Below are 27,139 nucleotides of genomic sequence, written 5' to 3' on the forward strand. Positions count from 1 at the left end.
ATCTATTTAGAACTGGAGTTTATTGCTATGTGGATATGTTACTGTATCATATGAATAATATTAAACCAGTTCTACAATAACTTGTGTTTACAAAGCATAACTTAATTTGTTCTTATGTGGCATATTAAATGTTCTCTTTCAAGCAGATATCACAGTAACTAATGCAATCTGCTAGTTTTGCAAAAAAGTTAAATTAGGACAAACTTTTGCATGTGTCGGAGTTTGTTTTTTTCCCTCTGCTTGCCATTATGAAATATCTCTCGATATACTAAGGCCAGGGGGGGTCTGTTTTGTTTTGTACCCTTGTTGCAGCTGGAAAGACATAGTTAACAAGGTGAATGCCCAGATGGATGAAGAACAAGTGCAGAGTTACCCAAAGAGCCTTCATTTTGATCCCAAGCCTGGGCAAGAGATGCAGAAAGGCAGCCCACAGCCACCCAGCCAGAAGAGAGGGGAAGAGCATCAGATAGCTGATCGGGAAGGGGAGAAGGAAAGGACAGATGATGAGGAACTCGAAATGGGTATGGTTCCCCTAATCCGATGCTGCACAGTACTCATTTATTGCTATTCAGGGTGGGGAGTGAGAAGAGCTTTCTGCTTGTGTTAAAGGAAAACCTTACAATGCTTGAAAAATTTTGTGCTTGTATTGTCCTTGGTCAAATGCAAAGCCTGGACCGTTTTCCATTTTTGTTCCCTGTTGTCCTGCATCCTCACACATTTCCAAGGTAGTGGACTCAAAATCTGTGTAAGTTAAATCAGTTCTTCTTTCCTATGGGAGTGATGGGGAAAATGTCACTCTTTATTCCAAGACTGATCTCAGTTTCCCATAGGAATTGTTTGTAACTTAGGGAAGAAAATTTCCCAGCTGTCCTTAAGGGGCTAAAAGCAAATAAATTCAAGGGCAACTAGTTGTGATTGTCAGTCAGGCAAGAGAGCACTTACTAGACTTTAAAATAGCTGTAACTGCGTTTGGGCAATTAGAGACCAGCTCTTAGAACACATTAGAATTCCTCAGTCTTCTGATGTGGATCTGTTCAGACCCCTGTGCATTGACTCACCCTGCTAATAACAGGTTGGGGGAAACATTTGACTTGGTGTAAAGTTCATCATCACACCATGAAACCAGCTAATGAATAATCCATTAGATTATGCATGTGAGGGCAGAATCTTTTCTTTGCCTCACTTTCTAGGTAAGGTTTATCAGTTGGCTTGTAATGGTGGGTGGCAAAAGGAGGGAACAATTCAATAACTGTGTTGTGTGAGACAACAGAAAACAGCTGTAAAATGACTAGACCTTTCAGAAAATTGCAGTGGCTGGGCGGGGGCTTGGAGCACTTCCATAGGTCCAGTGACAAAGGGAAGGTTGACTTAATTGCAGCTGTATGTCTGCGAGTGTAAGAGGGAAGCTGCAAACTTCCTTTGGAAGCAAATCAAGACGACATCAAAAGTGGATTGCAGTAAGCCAGTCAGGCCGTGGAGAGCCAAAATGGGCTTCTGAGCAGAGGTGTCCAGTCTGAGAATCTGTGCAGCAATGCTCTGCTGTGCTCGAGGGGCCGGGATATACAGTGTGAATGCTGGGTAAACAGATTTCTGTGCTGCAAACAGACTCTACCATCAATTCCTCTTGCACATGTGGAAATAACCTGTAAAATGTGGGAGTTAGCTAGTTACCTTTGTCAAAAAGAGACACTGAAATGTAGATATGACTAATGCTAATTCCATATGTTGCTAGAGTGAGGTAGAAGGACTAAGTAGGTGGCTTTTCACGTAGCTAATTTTTTGCTGCGGTCTTGAAAGCAGTAAGGCTGGGAAGCTGGGAGCTGAGGCTCCTGTGAGGATCTCACTTCAAACGCTGACTTGCATCCTATTAAACATTACAAAGATGGTCTTAGCCTGGTTTCTTGACAGGAGATTTTTGGCTCTGGATTTGGAACAGAGGAGGGATGTCATGGGGCAGAGATAAAGCTCGGTGGTTCTAACCGAATCTTGGATCAAAAGGCTGAAATCACCCAAGATGGGTCATTTCCTCCCAGGCTGTTGGCTCAGCTCACTCTGGGCAGGTGAAGTCCTCCCTCCCAGAACACAGCAGTTAGGTAACAGCTAACGTGCGATCAGATGCCCCTTTGGAGAGGAGGCTTGGTATTCCTGTGCTTTCCCACACCTATGTTTAGCTGCTATTTCATGTTTTGCTGACCTGATTCTCAGCAAGTCCCCTCAGAGGAAGTGAACTAAATGGTTCACATCAGAGTGAATTTTACCCTGAGAAGAAACGGCCTCGTGGCAGGGGTAAGGGAGCGTGAGGACCAATAGCCCTTGACTTCTGGGTCCTAATTAGAATTAACAACCAAAGTAATGACTCGACTGCCCTGGCTGTGCTGCTGTCCAGTTGTGAATGCTGCTGTCTCACAGGCTCTGTTAATATTTTGGGGAGAAGCACTTGGCCCATGGTGATGGCAGCAGAGCAACGAGTGCCAGAGCTGGGACCTGTCGGAGCCGTATCCAGTTCGGGGTTAGGGTTAGGCCTTTACTTAGTTGAAAGCAAAGGCTGGAATTTTCTCTCACTAGTACTCTCCTCCTGCCCTGCTGTCCCCTACCCGACCAGGGAACTCTGCCTTTTGTCCTCGTCAGCAGCTGTGCCAGCGCAGGGGCAGCTGGCCCTGACACACTGCCCTGCCCTGCCCTGGCTTGGCTCCCAGCGATGGTCTCAATCCTGCGTGGCTGGGGTGCTGCTGTAGGTGCTGCCCAGACTTTGCAGTGGCGTGAGGGAAAGATGCATCTTAATATATATATATATTAGGGGCTGAACTCAGAGCTGGTTTTTGGCTTTGTACCGTATGTGTATCAATCAGTAAGTTATGGGCATGCTTCAACATATGCTTATGCCCCAGGCTTGGGGACAAGGAAGCAGTTTGGGCAGCTGTAGGAACATAGAGCTGCTTTGCCCTGAGCTTTGCAAACGTTTTCCTCTGAAAACATACACAGAGCATTGTCTGCCTCAAGCTGCAGGCAGGTCGGGACAAATCCCTACTTGGCATAGAGTTAATACAGCTGTTCCCCTGCAGTGGTGACACTGACTTTTGAGAGAGTAGGCTCATAACTGTCCCTTTTCCTTGCAGATGCAGGAGTGATTGAGAGAGAGAACTTGCATTCTCAGAAGGAGACTGTTGTCCAGGAACCAATGGTAAGTAATGCTGTCATTTGGATGCAACCCTAGCTCGGAATAAGAATCCAGCTGTCGATGCTTTCCCAGAAGTTTCTATAGCATGCAACTTCAAACTCCTTGGCTCTGGTGGGATTCAGAGGGATAACAGACTGGGGGTTTTGTTTTCAGAACCACTAACAGGCTTGAAGAGCAACTGAAGTGCTACAAGCCAACACTTCCTGGTGAAGGCAGCAAGCCTTCTGTCTCCCAAAGGGCTCTCCCGCCTGGTATTCACAAGGGGCTTTTCTTCTCCAGATGCCAGATGATGCTGCAGATCCTGCCCAGGATCCCAATAACCAAGGTGAGGATGAGTTTGAAGAAGCTGAGCTGGAGCGACCTGACTTTGAAGAGAAGGTGGGAGGTTTGGAGAAGTTCAAGGAGCCCAGCATGAAAGAAGAGTCTAAGGAGAAGCCACTGAAGGTGACTGACCTGAGGGTAACAGCAGGGGTCAGGGAGAGAGCCCCAGCTGTGAATAGGGGGAGGCAGAGAGCTTAAGGACTCAAAGGAGAGCATCGTGTTCCTGGATGGATCCATAATCCCACTGCAAGGATATGGCAGGCAGGAGAAACCTCTCTGAGTGAGAATCGGTGGGTTGGTCAGTACCAGAACTTGTTCTGGCCCTGTCCTCGCTGCTTGTTGAAGTCAGCCCTAGCATGTGCAGCGCCTGCGTGGCTGGAGAAGCGTTGAGAAGGAGATGTCTTGCTCCGCAGCTCTTTCTGCAGAGCTGCTGTGGCTTTTCAAGCCCTTGAGAGACCCAAACCAGAGACAATAATACGGGCCTGTGCTCAGGCTCTGGTCAATGCAGCCGTTGCTGTTCCTGGGGTGGGCACACAGCGGGCTCTTGGCAGCAGTGACGACACGTGAGAGCTCTGCCTCCTTGGTTGCTTGCTTGTGGATGGAATCCATTTATTTTGCAAAGTGCTTCTTGTTGTCTGAAGCCAGACTCTGCATCAGGGACATGTTATCTTGTTTTGACAGGCAGCTGAGTGTTGCTTATTTTAAAAATGAGTGTTTTATCTGTCAGACCCTAAAATCATGATTAATAATGAGGTGTTTTTTTAAAAAAAAAAAAAAAAAAAAAGAAATCCAGGCCAATTAAATCAGAGATGCTGGCACCAACAAGGCAACACCTCCTTAAGAGTAGTGAAAATGTGGAAAGAATTAGTGACATAAATACCTGACTTTCAGATAGGGCTGTGCTCGCACCCTAAAGCTCTGCCCTAAAGAATGAGCAGACTCCCTGCAGCTCTGGGACTTGATGCAACAGCAGCATTGTGCAAGGGACCTTCCTGCTGTGGGAGAGACATTTCTCTCCACAGTGGAAGGAGCTGGGCAGTTGCTGCCAGCAGGTGGGAAGAGAGACTGGATGGAGAAAGTACAAATGGGCTTTGGGTTGCCTCACTGTGTCTCTGCTCCCCGATTCCTGATCTGTAGCCCGGTCTTCCAGACCTGGGGCTCTTATGCACGAGAGCTGTATCCCTGACAGGGAATGGAAGTAGCATGGGGCACTGTCAACTGTGTCTGACCTTCTGTATTTTTCAGGATGCTGGCAGACCTGCCAAGCCCGGGGAAGACCCAATGGATGACTATCAAGAAGATCAGGAGCAAGAAATTGTACGACACCAAGGTTCTTCCTCTTTCCCTCTCTGGTGTGATTGTTACCTGGGTATGTTGGTAGCCTGGAGCTGAGTATGACTCAGCTTTTAGGAAACCAGATGTGAGCACTGACTTCAGTTTTGTGTCTGCCTGCTCAGTGAGGTGGGTCTCCAGAACAAACCTGGAGCCCGCTTACCCCTGCTCCCTTTTTCAGGTGTTCAGGGTACCCTTTATGCTCTGTCTCCCCTCCTCACTTCCTTCTGTATCAATCTGCGGCGACTGAGCTGTGAGCTGCTTACAGACCAGCAGCTGGGGTGAACCTCAAGCTGTGCCGGTGCAGCTAGACAAGATCAGGATGTGTTTCTCCAAGCGTCACCCTGGGTTTATTCCTGTGGTGAGACATTCACTGGGAGCCCTGTAGTTTGCTGCTGCACAGGTCCTGCTGGGTCTGTCCTGTGTCTGTGGAAGAGCTGGGGAGAACTACACCTGTGCTCTGAGAAGGGTTGTTGGGTTACAGCCAGCAAGTCGAACAGAAGTAGGGGTGGCAGAAGAATGTGATGTCCCGCTCCCAAGGCAAGGGTGGGAGGTGGTGCATTGGTGGGGCCACAGTTGCCAGGAAGCAACTGCTCCTCTGTTTGCCTGAAAACAGGTATTATTGCTGTGTCTGAGCCCCAGGACTACTGTAGTCAGTGATAAGTTGGCATTCCTCTAGGAGAAAGATTGGAGGCCACCAAGGGTCGAGAGCATGAGTACTAGAGAGGATCACCCTGGTGCCTTCTGGCTCACATAAATACAAGTGAAGGATCCTCTTCCACTCCTTTCCCATTGTGAGTGGTTGCTGATGGCTTTTTCTGCAGTTCCTACATGATGGCTGAGGAACGGAGGGTTTGGGCTGTCTGCTGGGAGCAAAGGGGGTGAGGAAATAAGGGGTGGGCAGAGCAAAGTTGATGTCAGGAGCTATCCTTGCCTTAGGTGCAGAACCTGGCTTGTACACTGGGTAGTTGGACCTAAAAGTGCCCAAGGAGGCTGTGCTGGCTGCTGCACATCACGGGTGGGATTTGTTAGAGTTTTAAATGCGGTGGATGTAGGATACCTTCTACTCGTGGAGCAGTGGCAACAGGCTGAGATGTTAAAATGGCATTGTAATGTCAGGATATTAAATGTGCTTAAAACGAACAGGCTGGTGATGGTAACACAGGCTGCTTACCCCTGTGTCTTGGCTAAGTGGCTTGCCAATGACCCCGAAAGGTCCCTGGAAGAGATGGATTCTTCCCTGTTTTTCTGAGTTTCCCAAGCTGGGCTGTATGGTAGAACAGCTGTACTCAGAAGCAGTGTGGTGTGCTGGTAGTCAGGGTCTCTTTTTCCAGGCCTTGCTGACTTTTCCTTCCTGGCTGTTCCCTCTGCACCCAGGAGGATCATGGAGGTGAGGTGGATGACAATGATGACCTGGAACTTGTCCAAGACCAGAAGGACCATGCAGGCATACAGGGAGCTGATGGCAAGAAGGACATCTACTACTGAAAGATGAAGGCAAATGGAATATGCTAGGAATGAGGAGATGGGAACTCCTCCTGGGAACTGGCTCCTGTATTAAACACTGCCCAGAACAGGCAAAGGCAGGAGGAGAGAACTGTCTTCGCAGGCACTGAGCAGGGTGCTTGCAGACGTGCATTCCATCTACGCGTGCGGGGCCATGGCTGCCTCTCCGGTCAATAGCATGGAAGTGCTCTCAGACTGTAGGGGTGATTTTATCCTGCTGCTTCTCTTAGAAGCATTTTTTGATTTGTTGTGTTCTTCGCCCTCTTGTTTTCCGTATCCCCTCCCACACTTGAGAGTTTTTCTTATGTTTTTTTAACCCCCTGGGCAGCAGAGGGGTGCCTGGACTGGTCCTTGGACTTACTCAACTGATTGCTAATACAAAGGAATCTATCTTCATAAAATATTTTGCTCAGTAGTGTTTCTTTAAAACAGTCTTTGCTCCCATCAGAGTAAGGTGGAGAGGAAGTTAGCCTGCTTTTTGTCTGGAGTAATGCAAGGGTGATAGCTGACCACGAGCACCAACAGAACCAGCGTGTGTGTGTGTGTATATGAATGTCTGGATCCTCTTCCTGGTGCAGAGACCCTTCCCGGTGACTCAGAGTGGAACCCGGTAGAGTTCTCCTCCTTTCCTTGGCTTTGAGCTGTGACTGTCCTGCTGGGCTTGGAGCCTCTCCATCTCATGCTGTGCATCTTGTCCTGCCGTTGCCGCTGCACCCTGGGTTCCTGGAGACGGGGGCTGGCCTGAGCGAAGGCAGGCTCTTCTGCCATGGTGACAGGGACTGCCACACCCCGAAACCACTGCGACCCTGCAGAAACCTCCGCAGGTCAGCAGCTGCAGTGAATGAAGTGCTTCATGGTGCCAGTCCCTCTGATGGGAAGTTCTTTTTACTTTGTGTAGCGTTTTGGTGGTGTGGATGCCCCCAGTGGGACACGAACAGATTCTGGGAAGGGCCAAACTATCCACTGCTTAAAGGTCTCAAATGCAGGCAGCAGGCTAGGAGCAGACATCCGTTTCTGTGAGGGGTGTGTTTGCTCAAACATTACTATTATTCGTGATGGAGCTGCAGCATCCCGGCAGAGCTGTCCCTACTCTGCCCTCCTCAGGCTCTCGGCGGAATGTTTCGGAGCATATGCCAGCCTGCAGCTGCCCCTCAGACCCATAACCTCCTCCCTATCTTCCTGACACACACTCAGCTTCTGGCACCTCCCTAGGGTGCCCAGGTTGTTCAGGATTCCCAAGCAAGCATGAAAGGCTTGTTCAGGATGAAATTTTGTGCACAGGAGGTAAAAAAAAAAAAAAAAAAGAGTATGATGGTAGACACAAAGGAATATTTGGAGCCTGACTAATGCAATTCCATCCTGTTCAGCTTCTTTCCAGTCTCCCAGCATTTGACAGGGAGCTAAGATAAATTTTGCTCCTTCTAGACAGGTCTGTTTTTTAACCAGCAAGTTGGGTATTTCTAGTGTCCTGTTGATTCAGTAGATTGAAATCTGTGGTGCTGTGCTTAGTCTCCAAAACATGTTTTGCCTGACCTCAGATAGAAAGAGGGGATGAGTCAGCTGGAGTCCCTGGAATTTAAAATGGAGGCAGCTGAAAGGAGTATGGGCTTAATCATGGTATCTCAAAGCCTGGGACCTGGTTTAGTCATATGAACAGGGCAGAGCTGTCACATCTCCTACCTTGTGCAAGACCCGTGCATCTGAGCTGTCTCCTACTTCCTCGTCACCATGTCAGAAGTCCTGCACTCTGGGACCTCACTCATCAAACGCAGCTTGTGGCTGAATGTCGCGACCTGATAAAAGATCAAAGGAGAGATCTTTGCTCCCTAGTTGACTTAGTTAAGCTTTTTTTAATCCCTTGTTTAGGGACATATCTTGTAAGGACTTCTAGACACTTCAAAAAAACAATATCTCCAAATAAATTTGGTCTTTTTTTATTCAGACAGTATTGATTTTTTTTCTTCCACTGGTTCTAATGGAGCTTGAAATGAACATGTCATAGGACTTTTTGGTTCTTCATTTTTATTCTGCTTATGTTTCTTACCAGCACAATCAGCTGTGCAGGTCAAACCCTGGGGTATAGTGGAGTAGTTAATGTGGTTGGCTCTCTGCTTGCTTTGTGTGGAAGCAGCAAGAAATCTGCCTTTGCAGATGCTGCCCTTTCTAGACCTACAGCATCAGGTCAACTGGATGGTACTGCTGGTTATCACAGAGTCCAGTAGAATTGCGTTGTTAGGACCTCACAGACCTGATCTGCTTCTTGCTGGAACTGGGGAGGATGTACTTGTGCACCCCAGACAACAAAGAGCCTCATTGCAACCGTTTTGAACTGTGTGTTCCAAAACCATGTGAGAATACAGAACTCCTCACAGGTGAATACTGATGATAGTAGCTCTTGGGAGGACATGAGTTGAGAGCGCCCCTGGCTACAGAGTTGTGTCTGCAGCTGTGCCTAGGCACCTTATCTCAGCTAAGTTAAAGTCAAAGGCAGAGCACCCCAGCCACGGCCACTGTAGAGCTGTTTGTCAGCAGCAGTTCAGCTGCAAGCCACCACTTCAGATGAGAAGAGCTTTCTCAGGCCTGGAAAGGAGCATTCAATCTGCAGAGCATTCTCTGTATACTGCTCTTCTTTTTCTCTCAGCTTTCTCCTGGATCAGAAATCCAGAGTGGTCCAGCTCCTATTTAAATTAAGCTATTTCATTTGAGAGCTTCAGCAAAACCTAATTTATAAAGAGTTTTTTTGATCTTTCCATTTTGTATCACTCCCTAGAATAGCCCGCTTTAAGTGTAGAGGTATCCAGGCCTCAGTGTGCACCTGGATCTCCAGGGAACACAAATACTGATCTGGGGGCTCTGTACCCATCACACTTCTTGGTGTCTTTGTGGGCAGGATAAGCAAGTTTCAGGGAGTCTAGGAAAAAAGGTCCATTAGCCAAGTGCCATAGCTGCTCATGTAGCACATTAAGGAGCTCACTGCAAAACTAGAATGGAATTTAAAATATCCAAAATGACCTGAAATGGTTAATGCTGCATTAGTGCTTTGTGTTACCAACCTTGCTGTACGGTGTGATACTTCCCAGCCTCCACTGTCTGCTATAAATAGCACGTTCTGAATAGATCAGCTGGAGTTGCAGTTATCGGTTCGGATGCATCCTGATCAAAAATGCCACCAATTCTCAGCTGGGCTGGTAAGATGTTACTGTTTCACAGGTCAGTGCAGGATCAACCACCAACACAGTCTGTGGCCCAAGCACCAAAGCTGCTTGCCCAGGCTGCCCCAGGGAGGTAGTAGTACAGCCATCTGGCTGCTGAATCTCACCCCTCTTCCACGCTTCTCTTAGCCTGTGACTGTCAGAGTACGTAAGTTCAGCCCTTGCTGGAAGTGAATCAGGTGCTGGAAATAGAACCCCACTGGGGTGCAACTGCATGCTGATTCAGAGAGACTGCAGGAGCTATCTAAATTAGGAGGCAAATTCTCTGCTTTTGCATGTCTAGGATGAGTAATCCTCAAAGTTATGACTTGGAGGGAGCTGCAGCAACTCAGCTCTAAATGTAAAGCTCCCTGCTAGGAGAATGCTTTAGCACCATATGTCGCATGCTGCCCTTAGCTGAGAGCTCAGCATCTCTGCTCTAGGGATTGTCTGCCCTGGCTGTATCCAAGACTAAAATTAGCAGAGTGTTGCATAAATTCATTAGCTGTGAGTGGTCAGTTCTTCCTTGTCTGGCCTATAGCAAGTTGCCCCCATTTTAATACTAGTTCACTGTTTCCTCTAACAGGAGATGAAACAGGAGACAATAAACCCAGTGGAGGAGAACCAGAAAAGCAGAAAACTTGTGGTGTTGGGTCTGTCCAAAGGCTTGTAAAGCAATTTTGATATGCTGCCTGAGGGCTGACTGCTTAAAGCAAGTACTAGTGTTTTGCCCGAGCAGTGAGCTGTTGAAGCCATATACCCGAGAAGTCCAGGCTGAGTTTTATTGCAGACTGGGGCACAGAAGAAGGTTTTAGGAAACAGCTGGATTACTAAGAGAGCAAAGAATGAGACAGAGTATTCCTATGAAGCCAGTGCTGGCAGACTGACCAAGCCAAAGCATGTGTTTTTGCTTGTCTCTTGCATAAATAATCATCTTTTGCTTAGAAACATAGTGCAAGGTCAAAGGACACAGTCCAGGATAAAGTTAGTTAACCTGTAGTGGTGCAATTTTTTTTATGGATTGCTATTTATTTTCCTTTGGACTCCAGCAAAATGATGTAGATTAGATTTCTGTAAACAAATACATTTCCAGGGGTTCACTGATGTCAAAATATTAAGTGGTTTGGCCACATCTTTAGCCAGATGATGAGGATTAATAGTACATTCTGTGCCATTACAAATAAAGGCTTGGGTGAGGAAAACATATGCCTGTGGATTAGTTAAATGAAATCTCTGTTTAATGAAGCCTATTTCTCTGTAATCCACTTCTTACTTGGAAACCTGTTTAGGATTATTAGGCTCATTCATTTACATGGCATTTTTAGGGGTTAAAATGTGACAATCTAATGGGAGTTTAATGAGATGTTTTCTCTAAGACATCTGAAATAGTTGGAGGAGAAAATGCTCTAAACCCTTGCATACTGCAGGTGTGAACTGTCTGCATATCCCCAAGCCAAGAATGTCCCCTCATTTCTAATTATATATATGACTTGCTTAAGAGTAGCAGTTGTTTCTAAGGATGACTGTTGTTCATATTCTGTATAGTTTGAGTGAGACTGGCTGTTGTAGAATTTAGGGATTAAATACGAATTGAACCTAGACTGATGGAGTATAGGCCTGCCAGGGAATGAACATCCTTCAGTGCTCATTCCTTCTTTGCACCCCGCAGTAATGTATGTCTCTTCACCTCAACCCACATCTCTCTTGGTGCCATTTTACACTTGACCACCCCTGGAGTGAAGCCTGCCAATTCTGCTGAACTCTGTGCTGCTTTAGCGTTAGAGACTATCAAGATACGTGGAAAAGATGAGGTAGGCGTAAGTATCGCTGACAGGTTGGTGTGTTCTGTATCCTTACATTGATGTGCCTGAAGAAAATCTGGGAATCAAAGGAATATTTTTATCCAGAGGTCTTGTTATAAAGACGACTGTGGGTCTCCAGTTCAAGGGTACGCCTGTAAGTCTGAGCATGACAGCGATGGCACAAGGATATACCCAACAGTTTTTGTGATCGTTGAGGTCAGTTCGCTGTTCTGTTCAACAACAAACCTGTTCCAGCCTATAATCACAGAACCGGTGATTCTGATCATAATATGTAAATGGCTAAATGGAAGTCAGTGTGTGGGTGCACTACTGCCTTGCATGAGTCAGAGGTTCAGGGAGAGTATGATTATCTATTCCAGTTCCTGGTAACTGTGGCAGTCATTCTGGGAGACATTTGAGGAGGCTTCCACAGCTTTCCGTGAGCTGAGGTATCTCTGGTTAGCTTGGTTTTCCCTCTTCTACCACTTCAGATGCAAGTATGGAAATAAATCCAGAGCTAAGAGATGTTTAAGGAGGCAAAACTTGCTTGGTCTGGCTCCAGCCATCTCCTGAACACCCCCACATTTCTCAGGAAGGGCTGTTGGATCTTCAGTTTTGCATTCTAGCTGCAAATTCCACAGGTAAGTTTGCCTCAGCCACCAAGAAGTGCCTTCAGCAGCACAGCACCGCCTGTTGTTCTGTGATACCAAGTGTTTTCTGAGGAGAGCAGCCATCACTGCAACTTCAGCATCCTTTTCTATGCTGAAGCTATTTTTCCATTGATTCCTATTGGTACCTCTTGGTATCAAGAAATTTCTAGCAACTTTCTTTAGGCTAGCAGACACCCCCAACGTTAAATTTGGTTAAAAACCAGATGTGCAAATAACTAATGAGATAATACTTGGTATTGTTAAATTACGTTTAAAGATTTCCTTAAATGGTTTACTTTAAAAAGGTGAGTCTTGCAGACAGGAAAAGATGTCCTGACATGAAACTGTTTGGTCATGTTGATGGTTGAATGCAGCAGAAAACTATTTAAACAAGTTCCACACTGCTGCAAATTACACTTTGAAGGTGTTAACTTGAATATATATACAATGAAGTCCAACGTGTATGATTTGGGTTTGGTTTTTTGTTTAGGCTATGAAATAAAAACAGGTTTCAGAATCTTATTTTTGTTATATTTTAAACTTATGTAAGGCAATAAATATTTTTAAAGCAAACTTGCATAGTAATCTGTAGATCTTGTATTTCCAAACAGGTAACACAGTGAAGAAAAACTACACCAAAGTGTTCAGGCATATTTCTGGGGGGTTTAACCATGTGATGTGATCAGTGTTTGATTTTACAAGGTAAATATAGACAAATGCTTATGTTCTGTTATAAAAACTGGAACAGGACACTTATGTAAAACCTGATCAAAACACAAACCAAAAACAACCCCATACTTTTTTGTGTGGAATGAATTCTGCAACTTAGAAAAGGCAGGACTTAAAGCAGGTTCTACCACTTTAGCTCTTCAAAGAATCTTCAAACATGGCTTAGGTTAAGTATGTATTTATATTATTGTTTCATGAGAGATCTTTTCTTTCCACATTTAGACAAGTCTATAGTGTAAATCTTTCAAGGTCGTTCAGGAAGCGTTAGGGTGTAATGCTAGGATGGAGCACTGCTCCCTCTCCCTCAGCCCTCTTCGGTGCTGCAAACCAAAGAGCTGGCTTTAGATCAGATGGAGGGATTGGGGGCTGGTCCTGCTGCAGAGGGAAAAAGGGCAGTGGGTAGAAGACGGGAGTCTCTTTTTCCTTTGGCGTGTCAGACCAGCGTGCACTGAACACCCACAGCTTTATCCCTGGGGGATTTGCATCTTGCTCTCTGTACTGCATCCTTCCCGAGTTTCTCTGGATTTCTGGTCCCAAGGGGTTAAACAGCCTGGGTCTGCAGATATAACCAGTAAAAAAAAAAAACAAAAAAAAAAACAAACCACCAACCCAAAATCCACCTAACCCGCATTTGTTTGAACGAGGTCTGCTTCGGCTGGAGGGGAGCTCTGTAACTTTCTACACCCCTGCCCCGGACCCGATCTCCACCGCTTGTGAGACCCCGGTGGCAGCGTCACCCCCCTCAGCCCCGACCACCGGTGTCCGGCATCTGTGAGCAGCGCCTGAGCCCCCGTTCGGGGGGGGGCTGTGGAAGGGGGCGGTGGTGCTGAGCTGCCGGCCCTCAGCGGGGTGCGCAGCGGCCGGGGCCCCCCGAGAACGGCCCGCCGGGGGCTGCGGCCCCCCCCGCCCGCAGCCCGGGGCCGGTGCGGAGCGGGTGCCCGCGGCGCCGTGCGCTGCCCATCGCGGCGGGTGCTCCGCAGCCCAGCGAGAGTTAACGGCGGAGCCGCCTCTCCATTGGCGGCCGGCGGAAGGGCTGCGGAGCCCCGCGTTTATAACCGGCGCACGGGGCGCCGCAGCCCTCCGCCGGCACCGCGGCTCGGCTCCATGCCGCGGCGGCCGGCATGCCCAGCCTGCTGCCGCCCTTCCTCGCCCTGCTCTGCCTCGGGGCGCCGGCGCCCGCCCTGAGGGGGCCAGCGCCGCCCGCCTGGCCGCGGCGGGCCGGCCCGGAGGCGGCGGAGGAGCAGCCGTGGTGCCCGTACAAGGTGGGGGCCGAGGGGGCGGCGGACGGGCGGCTCTGCTTCCGCACGCCGGCCCGCGGCTTCCAGTGCGCGGCTCGGGCCTGCCGCGCCCACCGCTCGCCGGGCGGCGCCTTGGTGGCCAACGTGCTGCGCAACGGCAGCGTGCTGCTGCAGTGGGGGCCGCCGCGCCCCGCCGCCGGCCTCCGCGGCTTCGCGCTCAACTGCTCCTGGGACGGCACCTACACGCGCTTCCCCTGCGACAGCGTGGAGCTGGGCGCCGCCTGCCGCGACTACCTGCTGCCCGAGGCGCACGGCAGCGTGCGGTACCGCCTCTGCCTGCAGCCGCGCCTGGCGCCGCCGCGCCCCGCGCCGCCCGCCCAGTGCGTGGAGTTCCGCGTGGAGCCGGCGGCCATGCGGGACATCGTCGTCGCCATGACGGCCGTGGGGGGCTCCATCTGCGTCATGCTCGTCTTCATCTGTCTCCTGGTGGCCTACATCACCGAGAACCTCATGAGCCCGGCGCTCGCCACCGCCCCGCGCCGCGCCTAGCGCTGCCCGCCGGGGCCCGGGACTCGGGGCCGGACCGACGCCTTGGGCTGGGCTCGGCTGGGCCGGGCTGGGCCGGGCTGGGCCCCGCCCCGGCTCTGCCCGTTGGCCTGCAGCGCGCCCGCCGCCGCCTTTCCCGGGCTTGCAGGGCAGGGGGAGAGGGGGTCCCAACTCCTCTCGCAGCGGTTTTGCCCAAGGCCTCGTTTGAAGCGCTGGGGTGTCTTGGGTTTGCCTTTCCCAAACTCGCAGGATTCGAGTTTTCCTCAGTGTTTGGAGCTCTTCTTCCTCCTGGGGTGGCTCTTCAGCCTGAGCCCTCGTGGGATCTCAGTGGATTAAAAGCAATGGCAAAGGTCCACAAGTGCCAGAAAAGTGTCTGTTTTTAAACGTAAGCGGCAGATCTTCTAGAGGGCTGGTTTGAGAAGACTCTCCAGAACACCCCTATTTTAAGCCTATGCTTAAATCCCCTTTTGCTCTTAGACGTGTGCTTGAATTTTTTCCTGAGGGGGGATGTTGTTTAAAGTTTGTGGGAGAATAGACCGGTGGAACCACAAAACCCATAACTAAGCATGTGTTTGATCCAAAGCCCACCTAAATCTTGTGACTTAAGTGGGTTTTGTATCGTGCCTTATGCTGTTCACAAATTGTGAGACCAAGACTGGCCGCTGTCCAAAACAACAGGGGCTTTCTGGTCGGCTGGAGTGACCATCAACATCCTACACCGACTAAACCTGCTTTTCTCCCTTTAGAACTGTCGTTATTGGTAGTTTCCACAAAGAGCGGTGCTAAAGGGACAAATCTAGTATGAAAATTCTATTTTGTTGTGCAAGTATGAACCGATCCTTAATTATAAAGTAAGTACAGTGTAAATGAGCACCATCACTGCCCTCTGAAACCCCATCTTTTAGGAATGCTGTGTGCAGCTACACTAAGGTAAAAGCATCTTAAACACAGAACTCACTGGTGGTGTAGCCAAGCGTTTTGAGCATAGGAACACTCCTCGTTAACTGCTCACTCAATGCTGTAGTAAGTAAGGTTTTAGCCATATTCTAGTATTAATTCTATTGTGCCTTAGTGCTGAGAATTTGTCCCATTTATATTGGTGTATCTGTTCCCGTAGTCTTCGTAGACAAGTGTATCTCCCCTAGCGTTTTTGTCTCTGAAACTAGTGGTTGTTGGTTTGTTCGGTTGGTTGTTTTTTTAAAAAACACAAACTTAGGCTGATCATTACTTGAACTTTAATATATACACAAAATAGAGTCAGTTCACATCTGACGGGTATTTATTTAGTGAGCTAGTTTTTATTTGGTGGTGGTGTATGTAGCTGACTGCTGTAACAGAAAATGACTTTATATCACTCAAACTGAGCACCTAAAGCAAAAGTAGGGGAACAGCTCTTCTGTAGGGGGGTATTGCTGTTAAAATACATCAGTTTCACATGTGATCCGTTTGTGTAAATGTTTATCACCAGTGAACGACCTGTATGCTTTTCCTTGTGAAAGTAGTTTGTGAAGTAGAAACTTGTTAGTAAAGGGTAAATATAGAAAGTATATGGAATCCTTAATAAAATGCAGTATTTGTCCTAGTCATAATCCCTTCAGTAATTTGAGAGTGGCTGAGAAACTGGAGGTCTGTATTTCATCAGGCAGAAATACCTTTTATCTGTTTGTTATTCTTGCTTTCTTTTCTTTCTCACATGCAGCATATGATAAATTTTACAGTGTTCTCTTTTTATTAGCTTGCCTGACAGTATCTAGCATCGCAGTAACAGGAAGATGGTGTCATTCGTTGGTATTGAAGGACGATGGCGTCATTTTTCTTTTTTTATCCCTAAGGAGATTGACTGCTCGAAGAAAAGGCAATCAGTTTTTAAGAACATTAAAACAAATTGTATCTAGAGGTTTACTTCAGTGAATTTAAACACAAAGTAAATTTGGATCAAAGATCTTTTAAAGGTTTCAAGTCAGTCTTTCCTGTAGCCAGTTCTGCACAGGACTATTAGAGTGGCACTGATTTTGTATATCTTGTCAGCTTCTGTCAACCAGTGTTACTGTTTTGTTCTTCATCTTGTCGTGAATTGCCAGATGTGAAAATTAAATGTATAAATAATGAGCCCTGTACCACCTTGGCGTTGACCTTAATAAATCAAGAGAATAATGAAAAGAAATGGAAACATCACAAATATTTAATGGTTCAAGATCTTGTTCGACTCAAAGTGAGCAAATCGGCCCAAAGACTGGTCATAATGATATTCCATTGCCTACTGTAAAATTATGACAACATTAATGGGAAAATGAACAGAGATTTATTCTCTGAGTACTTGATTTTTGTTTACTAGAGGTTTAGACTATAGGATCACAGGGTAGTTCAGGTTGGAAGGGACCTCTGGAGGTCACCTAATTCAGCCTGCTGTTCAAAGCAGGGTCAGTTGGGAGATCGTACTGGGTCACTCAGGGCCGTATCCAGTGTTGCCCTGAAAACCTCTGGGGACAGAGACTGCACAACCTCTCTGGGCAAGCCGTTCTGCTGCCCGAACTTGATCACGGTACTGTCTGTAGTTGTAAAAAAAAAAGACTTGGGCTCGAGAGATCATCTGGTCCAGCCTAAAATATTCTTATCAAGCAGGAAGTCACAGCACCTGGTACAACAAGCTCGTGATCTACATGTCCAACAGCAGGGGCAAAAGAGGCACGATACTCAAGATGATCACTTCAGTCTTTCAGATAGAGGAAGCCGGATGTGAAGTTTTATATGAAAAACATTAAACCCATTAATTATGGTAGCCAGGTGTCTTTGGTTTTGAATATAAATGATCCCTATTTGACCTTTGAATGAGGCTGCCCTTAGCTCCTAAATCCATCTTTGTTTCAAGCTACTTAATTTTGTGTGCAGCCAGGACTGTTCATTGCGGTAACACTGATGTAAGTCTGAGGAAACTGAGCACCGAATTTCTTCAATAAGACACCTCTGCAAGTATTGATAGGATACAGTTACCTGCTAAACCAGCACCTAGTAGATACTACGAGATGTTATTTGTAGTCATCTCACATCTTCATGCATCTGTCTCTGTGGATTGCGTTGCAACAGCATGATGGGCAGAGGATAGACAAGCAAGAGCAAAATATGTAGAACAAGAATGTAATTCCTGGTGGAGGAAATTCTGTAATTCTCTATTTATCAATTTTTTCCTTTCCACACATTATAAATGGGGTGTGGGAAATAATATCTCATAGTTTCTCATTCATTTTCAGTGGAATAAGTTTTAACTGAAAGCATCTTGCTGTCTGGTAAAGAAAATCAGAATATTCCCTATTTCATTTTATGTGACATTAAGCAAAACATCTGCTGATGCATTGATAATTGTGGGGTTTTACCTCCATCTTGAGTATAGATATTTCCTCCATCACAAGTATAGACATTTCTTTTTGGCAATAATGGGGAAAAATACATGTATATAGGCTTGATATTAATTTGAGCCCCACAAGCCTTTGTGAGACTGCACAGTTAAAGAAAGATCCAGTATTTGCAGCAATTCCCAAAACATGCAGAGTACCTTGTAGAGTTAAAATCAATCCTGGCCTGTCCATGGAGCATTAAAGAAGTGGCAATATGCTGATAAAGAAGTGGCAATGAACTGCCAAGAAGCTGGCTGTTACCCACCTAATGCTTTGGGAAAAAGTGAAAATAGCTTCTGAGACAACTACACATTCTCCATATCACTATACAAGTACCTGGGTATTAAAAATCCATATGGTACACTCTTAGGTGTCCTGCGTTTATCTGGTAATTTCCAGTACAAATATAAAGCCTTATCCATTTCTGCAGGAGTTAAAATGAAGAGTGATAGGCTCGTTAACAAGCTTTTTTTCATTGCCCTGTGCTAAATGTGAGGAAAACAACTGCTTAAATGTAAGCAGCTCAAGCTCAGCCTGACCCCAACTTTGAATCTTGTGGAGGAAACAGTCTGTGCCTCAGGCAAAGAATCTCTCTTAATTCCATTATGATATTTTTTGTGGTACATAAAAGGAAAGGCTGCTTGGCTTTATTTGGAGGTGCAAGTGAAAGCTGGTATTTTGCTTCCATGGAGACCTGGAGTTGTAGTCTTACAAGACTGCAAACTGCTGCTCTATTTAGTCTTTCTTAAGACAAGGCTAGGAAGAGTGGGCTGAAAGGAGAAAAAAGGGGCAGATAACAGTTAACTGTCACATTCATGGTAAAGGCTTAGGAATTACAGCAGTGATGCCTGGACAGGGTCTTTTGCAGTTTTAGCCTGAGCAAATATACCCTGACTGGTGTTGCTTCATCATAGATCTGGTCAGTGCATCTCCTGTCTTTACACATTGTCTGATCTCATCTGGGAAGTAACTGCCCAAACCCCTTGTTTTGTTTTCGCCTGAAAAAATGGGGGTTTTGTGCAGAAATCTTCATATCCCAGTGTTTGGCTTGTCATTTAAAATTCACTGGCAGTATTTTAAGCCTGCTTTACCGAAGTGTAAATAATGGCACACTGCCGTACAGCATTTATACAATGTGCCAAGAAAACCCCTCCAGAAGTGATTTTGGTGAAGACTTTTCCAGAGGAGATCTCTGGGCGTTGACCCACAGACCCTTTGTAAAAGTAGACATACACATTCAGGTAATTAATTCACTAACCGGACGTCCCAGAACCACCAGGTGATTTGCAGGGTGCCTTTGCAGAATAAGAAGTAACAGAAGAGCGGGCTTTGCAGCCGGCGGGGCAGGTTTAGTAAGAATGGCTGAGGGGAGGCTCAAGGCAAGAGGTTTTTGCAGGCTGGACTGAGAGGAAGATGAACAGGTTTCAGTGGGGAACGCAGAGGGGAGAAACATGGGCGGGCTATGCTGAAGAGCGGCGAAGGAAAAGAAGGAAAAAACGTTTTGCCGGGAGAGAGGCAGGCGCTGAGGAAGGGAAGGGGGAAAGGCTTTTCTCGGGAAGCGCTGAGGGGACGCGTTTAGGCGGGAAACGCGGGCTGGCTTCATCTGCGCGCGGCGGGCGAGACGTGAGGCGGGAAGATCTGAGGAGAGGGGAGCGGTTTGCCGTAAGGGCTGAGGGAAGGGAGAGGGCAGGATTTTGTCGGGGAAGTCGAGGGAATAGTGAGGAAAGGTTTTTGGTTTTATGGGAAGTGCAAGGGAAGAGGGGGAGGTTTTCCCAGGACGTGCTGGGGGAGGGCGAAACTTTTGTGCAAGATTCTGAGAGCGACGGGTTGTGTGAGCAGGTGCTGAAGGTGCTGAACCGGGAAAAGGCTCCGCTGGAAGTGCTGAGGGGAGGGAGGGTCAGGAAGTGCTGGATGTATGAGGGAGGAGACGTTTTGCAGGGAAATGTCAAAGAGGTGGTGGGAAAGACTTTCTGTGGAAAGTGATGGAGGGAAAAGGCTTTTGTACAAAGCGCAAGGGGAGGGAGGAAAGAATTAGCTGGGAAGCACTAAAGGGAAAGAGCTGAAAGACATTTGTGAGAAGTGCTCAGGGGAGCAAAAGGAAAAGCTTTTCTCAGGAAGTGCTGAGGTGATAATGGGGAGAGAATTTCTCAGAAAGCACAGAGAGAAAAAAAAATATTAATGGGAGGGCAGAAAATATTTTTAGGAAGCGCTGAGGAGAGAGAAAGCACCCCTTCCTGGGCAGGCAGAGTCCTGCCTCGCTAAGTGAGGTTCAGCTGGACTGAGGAATAGAGTTGTTTCTTCAATGTTCTGATCTGGTCTCCTGTACTGCTCTTGCTCCCAGTTCCCTGCTCCTGCCATGCAGAAGTGAGCAAGATGAGGAAGGCTTTTGAGAAACTGCAAGCAACAAGTGAGAAGAATCTGCAGGCTGTTTACGAGGCCAGTGATGCAAGTCCTGGAAGATGGAGGAGAAAGACCCCAGACAGTGGCACTTCTCTGAAGGTAGGCCTTGGGGTGCAGATCCACATTACCTGGTGCTCCCACACCCTTTGGTTGCCCAGAGCAGTGAGGCCTCCCTGTAATGAGGGCCGTGGTCTCTGCTCAGTTGGCGTTTTGCTGTGCTGCAGCTGTTTGTGACCACTGAGAGTGACGACCCTGGAAGAAGGGTGGAAGTCACCATGCCGCCATCCATCTTCTTGGGGAGCAGGAGCTCCTGAGAGGCCTGAGCCGTGGGGCCGCCTAGTAAGTGGGGTCCTGGTCTCTGCACTGATGGCACTATGCCACACGATGCCAGCCTGCATAGCTTGGCTCCCCGTCAGCAGGGTGAAAGCCACGAACTCCCTATTTCTAGGCCCTTGGTACCCTGAGGCGAGAGCCTGCTCTGTAATCAGGGTCGAGGTGTCTGCTCACGGGGCTTCATGCCTGGGTGGCAGTTATTTCCACAGGGCCCACCCGTACCTCAGGTGTGTGGCCTGAGGCTTCACAGCCTTGGTGCATGCCGTGTCTGCACCCGGAGAGGAGCTGTGAAGACCTCTAGGGTCAAAGCATCGGCCGCCTTGCAGTGGGCTGGGTATAGCTGTGTACCTCTCCCTGTGGGAGAACGGGAGGCATTAGTGTTTGAGATTGGCTGGAGCTGGTGCTGCAATGAGGTCTTTTTTCTCTTCTGAGAAGACATTTGGGTTTTATTCTTGTGTTTAATGTCTCTTTTTGTATATTTATTTCCTAACTCCTTCTATAGATTTTATTTAAGCTTTTTATAAATCAAAACCACTAGAATACTTTTTTTCACCAAGAATCGTATTTTGTTTCCTGGTTTCTGCACCGCTGTTTTAAGATACTGTTCTTATTGTCTCCTTTGTGTTCCATTTTTGGTGTGATTTTATCTGTCATTAGTCTTTGTCTTATTTTCTGTATTTCCTTTTATTCTATAACGCAGCTGAAAAATCTGTGTGAAAACATGCCTGTAGATGTTTTATCTTTTGTAGCTCTAAGTTATGTGTGAGGAAAATTCCTGAGATACATTCAGCTGGTTACTTTGTCTTATGGCCTGTTATCTTCTCCTTCCTTTAATCACTGTATTCCTGCTGCCTCTGAATTTTGAGGTTATGAATTTTGTTGTTTTTTCATTTCCCCACATAAGGGTGGAGGTACTTTGCTCACATATCCTTTGTTGGACCGTGTTTCTCTAGGGGTACTTTTTAAGATCAAGCAAAGGCATGTGAGTACCGCAGCCAATGGGCAATTATCTTGGGTCTCCGTGTCCCAGATTTCTGCTCTATTGCAATAAAAATTTTCCTGGGATAAACGCAGCAGGAGATGGTTATTTTGGTTCTTGCTTTTGGAATATATATGTCCTAAATTTGTCTGCCCTGTGTAATCTCACCTTTGCAAGCTTTGTGTTTTGAGTTGTTAATTCCAGCATACAATAATATTAGAGGTGTATCTGGAGCTTTTGTCTTTGGAGCAAGGTTTCTGGAAATGTTTGTATAAAATAATTGTGGACACCTTAAGGAAAAGCTCATTTGTAAATGTCCTAACAGATATTCTTTTCTTATAAAGATTTTTCATTTTTGTAGACAAAGCAGGGATTTTTCCAATTTAATTTTTGCTCTTTAATCACTGGGATAGTATTGTTTAGGAATTTGGCTTTTATTTTCAGGCAGTATTGATCTCTATTGATCCTCTCCAGCTCATAAGAATTCTTTATTGTCATTTTCTTTAGGGGCCTAAGTCCTACATATTTACTTCAGCTCTCACTCTTCTTTTGCCTTCCTGAAATGGAGCAGGAGTCATATTCAGTTCAGCTTCCCAAGTACTTCCAGAGTTTCATCTCTGCCGACCTCTTTCTAATGATGTATTTTACTTAATAAAGCTTACAAGGGTAGGAGTCTCAGTTCTCTATTAGAACAAATCAATGGTAAACTAATAAATACTGAAAAGAATTAGAATGAAAATTAAATAACAGTTAACTGGACTATTCTTTAATAGTCCTTGTATATAACGCTCCCATTATATTACAAATTTCCTGTCATAGGAATACATGGCAAATAGCTTGCCCTGCTGTGTGCAGTCTTGATGGCAGCTTGTTGGGTCTGCTGGAATGTGACACTGATTTACTAGAGTGTAACTAAATTTGTTTCATTTGTCAGCAACTCCACTGTAATTGCTCTGGAGGGGACTGAGGTGGCCCTTTGAAACTCAGAGGGTGTGGCTGACCCGGGAGTGGAAGAAGAGGGCTGGTACGTACCGTGCTCGGCCTGGAGGCAGCCGTAGCAGCGGACATACCATCTGTCTTAGGCTGCTTTTGGAGCCTAATTTGGGTGATGATTCAGAAGATCACCATTAGATGCAAAAGTTTCATATAAAGTAGTGGTCAGAGGAAATTTTTTGTGATAGGGGAGAATTCAGAATACCTGAAGTTAAGCACTTAAAATGAGTATCCCCCTAAAGATGAAACTTATAGTTACAGAATAGTAAAACCTTTCCCTTCCTGATACTGTCCCCTGAACAGAGTAGCCCCAGAGGCCACACCAGCTGCACCCTGATATTAATGAATCTAAATCTTTAATGCCTTTCCCACCCTGTGAACTGCACGTTCCTGATACGAACCATCTCAGAGCTAAACGGATCCAACTTCATGGCCAGAGCTTCTGGAGCATCTGAGGTCTGTGTGGAGTGATGATGTGAGCAACTATCTGAAGAACAGACTGGGGATCTAGACAGCTGTTCCCACATGATAATCAAAAAGTTTTTAATTCCACCACTACTAGTTGTTTCATCTTGTATTCAGAGCGAGGCAGAAAGAAGATGAGACCCCAGTCGCCATTTTAATACAGTTCCAAATTTCATGAGTACTTTTTAAGACCCCGATCCTGTAAAATATTAATTGTCCAATGGCTATATTGAATTCAGCAAGAATGTAAAGACGCTTGTTCCCTTGGCAAGAAGCACTTAGCATCTTGATGGATCCATTTAACTTGCTCCCATTTTAATATCAAATCGATTTTGTCACAGTTGCTCTCAGATCACAGTTCATAGTAGGTAGTTGACAAGAAATTCATTCTGGCTGAGACCAGATAAATATTGCTAGAGGGCCATGAGAAAAAGTCATTTCCAAGCATTTATCCTGGCTGTGATGCAGCTTGGGGCCTATGCAACCAGCTCTGGCACAAAGTAGCATCAATGGGAGATTTCTAGTGAAGAGCATTCTTTCACTTTCCTCATTTTGGAATTGTCAGTAGGTGGGGAGCAGGTCTCTGCTTAATGCAATCTCTCTTGTTACTACTATTCACTTCCCTCCGGTTATGTTAACTCGGCGGCACCCAACAGTTTCTCAGCTCCACGCTCAGCCCTGGAACTGCGGCGAGATGGACCAGACTTGTGCTTAGAGCACATGGCCATTGTCATGGCGTTGAATTTTAACAGACAACTTCCGTACTCAGCGTCTGTGCGCATTCAAGTTGGAGTTGGTTTCCTTTGTTTTCTGCACTGACAGCAAAAATGTCCTTACATACTCCAAGAGAGAAGCTGCCACCTCACCGATCTGCTAATGTCCTCTCACTGCTCTAAAAGGACCTTTTCTGGAATGAAGGAGGAAACCTCTCTGTCCTGCTGAAGCCTTGGTTTCTCATCTCTCCTAGCTGTCCCATTTTTCCAGCACTGAAGAGTGCTGGAGTCAGCTGCAATAGTGCCAGTAAGCCAAGGTGGGAAAGCCCAAGGATGTGGAAACAGGAAAAGATGAAGAAAGCCTCAGAGAAAAATGGAATTGGTCTGGGGCGAGCAAGGAGTACCATGACCATTTTAACCTGTATGTGAGCAAAACATTTCTGAAATCGGTGCATTTCACCAGTCAGGGGGTACAGAAATAACTCCTAGTTTTGGCCATTCGTATTTGAACGCTTTTCAGTAAAAGCATGAGAGTTTACTCCTAAAGTGCAGAATTCCCTGACTAAGCATAAAAAAGCGTGTCTGCCTCATCCAGAGTCCTCAGCACAGTGTTCTGGGCACAGACATGGAGATGGGGTTGATCAGGTGTCGACCCAATTTACTTCTCAGGGATGGTTCATCCCCGCATCCAAACGCTGCTTCTCCGGATCCTTCGCCCACGGCCCGGCCCAGCGGAGCCACTGCAACCTTTGGCTGCCACCTAGTGCTGAGAACGAAAACTGGCCAGAAGACTGCTTTTCAGGAAAAAAAGCCATTGCTCGAACCGCATTCTGAAAACAAAATAGTGGAGTGTGTGGCTTACATTGCCAGGCAAATGGGAATCATACGGGTGTGAAGTATGGAAATAGGGCATATTTGGAAGGAGATGGGAAGACACAAGACTTTACATTGTAAATTTGGGGTAATTTCTTTCTGGATGTTGGAAACTTGTCTCTGTATTAAATGAGACAGGGTTGTCTAGCAGCTGAGTTAGGGGACTTGGAGCTGAGGGTGATTAGAATGTATCACCTGTTGTGCTCACAGCAAATTGTTACATTTCTCTCTGGCACGTGTAGATGGATCCTAATAGCACATGTGTACCTGTGCCCAGGACTCTTCTGAACTCTAGAAGTACTAAATCGAGAAGCTGCTGCTGTCTCTGCTGGGATCTAGCTGTTGTATTCGACTCTTTCAGAGCCACCTGCTTATACAGGAACGGTACCAGGCCATGGTTAGTTGTGACAGCGCTCACCCAGACGGGTACGTCATGGGACATTTTCTACATCCCTATGTTTATGTTTAACCTGGGTGAATGTTTATCCAGTAAAATATTGTACACGTGTGCTTGTTGACGGTAGAGAGTAGTACAGATCCGCAGCATTTAATGGTGATTAATAGCAAAGCTGGGCTTTTCCTCACAGCTACTCCCTGTTTTGCACCAGCCCCCAGGTAGTTTCATTCCAGTGCCTTTCTCTGCCCCCCCAGTTTAATGCTGGAACAGCAGCGGTGGAGAACATCTGGTGGCTGAACAGTCCGTCGGGACAAAGTGTTATCATTTAGGAATAAGAGGCTGTGTGCTAATAGCGGGCTGTCCCGTGGGCGAGCAGAACCTGGGTGGCCCTTCTCTCTCCATAAGCGGCTGACAAGCTCGGCGGTATCTTTGGTTTAACAGCCCGAGCAATCGGCAGGATTCAGGGATTCAGGCTAAACGCCCAGTTCGCTTTTGCGAACACCCGAGCCCTCGCGGGTTGCGGTCTCTCCGCGCTGGGGACCGGCCTCTCGGCAGGCGCGGGGGAGCTGCGGGCCGGGCCGGCGGCGCTCCCCCGCTCCGGCTCTATGGCCGGCGGCGCGCTGCCCCCGCCGCCGCCGCTCCGCCCCGCTCTCGATGGTAGGCGGCGGCCTCCGCCCGCTGACGCCCGCTCCGCGGTTGGCCGCGGCGGGGCGGCGCGGCCCTGGTGACACGTCCCGGCACCGCCCGCCGCCGCGCTCCCGCCGCCATTTTGTGCGAGCCGCGGCCGGGGCCGAGAGGGTTTGGGAGCCGCGGGCAGGGAGCCGGGGCTCTTCCCTGCGCCGCCATGCCTTCCTCGCCGCTCCGCGTGGCCGTGGTGTGCTCCAGCAACCAGAACCGCAGCATGGAGGCGCACAACATCCTCAGGTAACCAGGGCCTGCCCGACTCCCTTCCTTCCTCCGGCCGGCGGCAGCGCGGTGCGGCCCGGCCCGCCCGCCGCCGGGCCCCGCCAGGGCGTCCTGGGCGCTCCGGGCCGCACCAGGGCCCCTTCCCCGGCCGCTGTGGAGCGGGCGCTGCCTGCCTCACCTGCCCTGGAGCTGGGCTCAAGCGGGCTGTCAGGGCAGCGGGGCGCCGCAACGGCTGCGGCCCGAGGCCGTGCTCGGGGCCCGCGCCGCACCCTGCGAGGCCCACGGGCTTGGGGACTTCATCCTGTTTGCGCCTCGTCTCCTCCGGAGCCTGCTCCGGGCTGGGTTCGCTGGAGAGGTCGGTGCGGTGGGGTCTGCTCCCCCGTCGCTGGCGGACCTCCGGATCCAGTGCTGCAAAAGAGGAACTGGCGGATTCGACAGGCGCAGAACAGCTCCCGCTTCTCGGCATCTGAAAACTGCAATGCTCCTTTTCTCTCTGCTTTTATTTTTTTTTTCCCCCCTTTAATGCATCTGAAGACTGGAACCGCTCTATGCCCTGAAAGGGAGCCTTGTTGCAGGAAATCGGGACAAAGTGTTTGGTTCAGAAAGTTAAAATATCTTTGAGATTATGAGGGTTCATCTTTGTAGCACTGCAAGTATCTTCAGCTTGCCTGAATTCAAAAGGGGGAGGATAGACTGGGGACAGACTGACGGACAGGAGAGACCTGATCTGCCTGAAATCATGTTCCTAAATCTTCCCTATGCACTGCAGCAACACGATAAGCATTTTTTGTGGGGTTTTTTTTTGTTTTGTTGTTAAAGCTATGCAAAGTAACATCCACATTAGAACATACATATTGCTAGTACAGTAAGCCAAACAACTATGTGTAAATAGTATGCTACATTTAAATAAAAACAACAGCCTTGAAAGGAATAAATAACAGAAGCATCTGGCCTGGCAGCCATCTTACTGTGAGCAGCATATGATGCTGTTAATGCTTAAACTTGGGATCAGAAAACATGATGTTACCAATAGCTGCTTGGGGTGGGAAGGATGCTCTTCTGTTGTTTTTCTGCTAGTAATACTGGAACTGACTTTTAATTGAAACCTGAGTACTAAGGATGAAGTTAAATTGACTTCTAATGTCTAGCCTTTTTCTTCCTCTGTTTTTGCAGAAGAAATAAATCACTTCCGGTG

The 27,139-nt window shown here is 47.6% G+C and overlaps 3 protein-coding genes across 13 annotated transcripts in view; all 3 read left to right on the plus strand.

Moving 5' to 3' along the window:
* The window catches only part of LOC141933635 (uncharacterized), a 56,123-nt gene extending 43,570 nt beyond the window's left edge, over positions 1–12,553 (plus strand). For 5 of the 8 annotated variants that reach the window (XR_012626157.1, XR_012626158.1, XR_012626159.1 and 2 more), the window contains 6 exons: positions 313–521; positions 3,117–3,181; positions 3,458–3,622; positions 4,745–4,829; positions 5,013–5,192; positions 6,209–6,321. Coding sequence is in view for 3 of the 8 variants with exons in the window: in XM_074848451.1 (XP_074704552.1) it covers positions 313–521; positions 3,117–3,181; positions 3,458–3,622; positions 4,745–4,816; positions 6,209–6,319 (622 nt within the window). In the remaining 5 variants the exon portion in view is untranslated. Of the gene's footprint in view, positions 1–312; positions 522–3,116; positions 3,182–3,457; positions 3,623–4,744; positions 4,869–5,012; positions 5,193–6,208 lie in introns of all 8 variants that reach the window. The other 3 variants (XM_074848452.1, XM_074848453.1, XM_074848451.1) reach the window with 3 other exon arrangements.
* A 1,244-nt stretch (positions 12,554–13,797) lies between these two features.
* Positions 13,798–23,044, plus strand: FNDC10 (fibronectin type III domain containing 10). Of its 4 annotated transcripts, none has more exons than XM_074848297.1 (3): positions 13,798–14,878; positions 20,227–20,384; positions 22,894–23,044. In XM_074848297.1, exon 1 carries the CDS (start codon positions 13,831–13,833, stop codon positions 14,494–14,496), a length of 666 nt encoding a protein of 221 aa, XP_074704398.1. In that variant the 5' UTR covers positions 13,798–13,830; the 3' UTR covers positions 14,497–14,878; positions 20,227–20,384; positions 22,894–23,044. The 4 variants fall into 4 exon arrangements, 3 of the variants coding, with proteins under 3 accessions (XP_074704398.1, XP_074704397.1, XP_074704400.1); XM_074848296.1 differs by lacking the exon at positions 22,894–23,044 and adding an exon at positions 22,105–22,264; XM_074848299.1 differs by lacking the exon at positions 22,894–23,044 and adding an exon at positions 20,510–20,619.
* A 2,734-nt stretch (positions 23,045–25,778) lies between these two features.
* SSU72 (SSU72 homolog, RNA polymerase II CTD phosphatase) overlaps positions 25,779–27,139 on the plus strand; it is a 28,903-nt gene continuing 27,542 nt past the window's right edge. Inside the window, exon 1 of the mRNA XM_074848403.1 lies at positions 25,779–25,962. Within this exon, the coding sequence (XP_074704504.1) occupies positions 25,883–25,962 (80 nt within the window). The 5' untranslated portion in view covers positions 25,779–25,882. The remainder of the gene's footprint in view (positions 25,963–27,139) is intronic.

Source organism: Strix aluco, chromosome 22, assembly GCF_031877795.1.
Source record: "Strix aluco isolate bStrAlu1 chromosome 22, bStrAlu1.hap1, whole genome shotgun sequence".
NCBI classification, from domain to species: domain Eukaryota; kingdom Metazoa; phylum Chordata; class Aves; order Strigiformes; family Strigidae; genus Strix; species Strix aluco.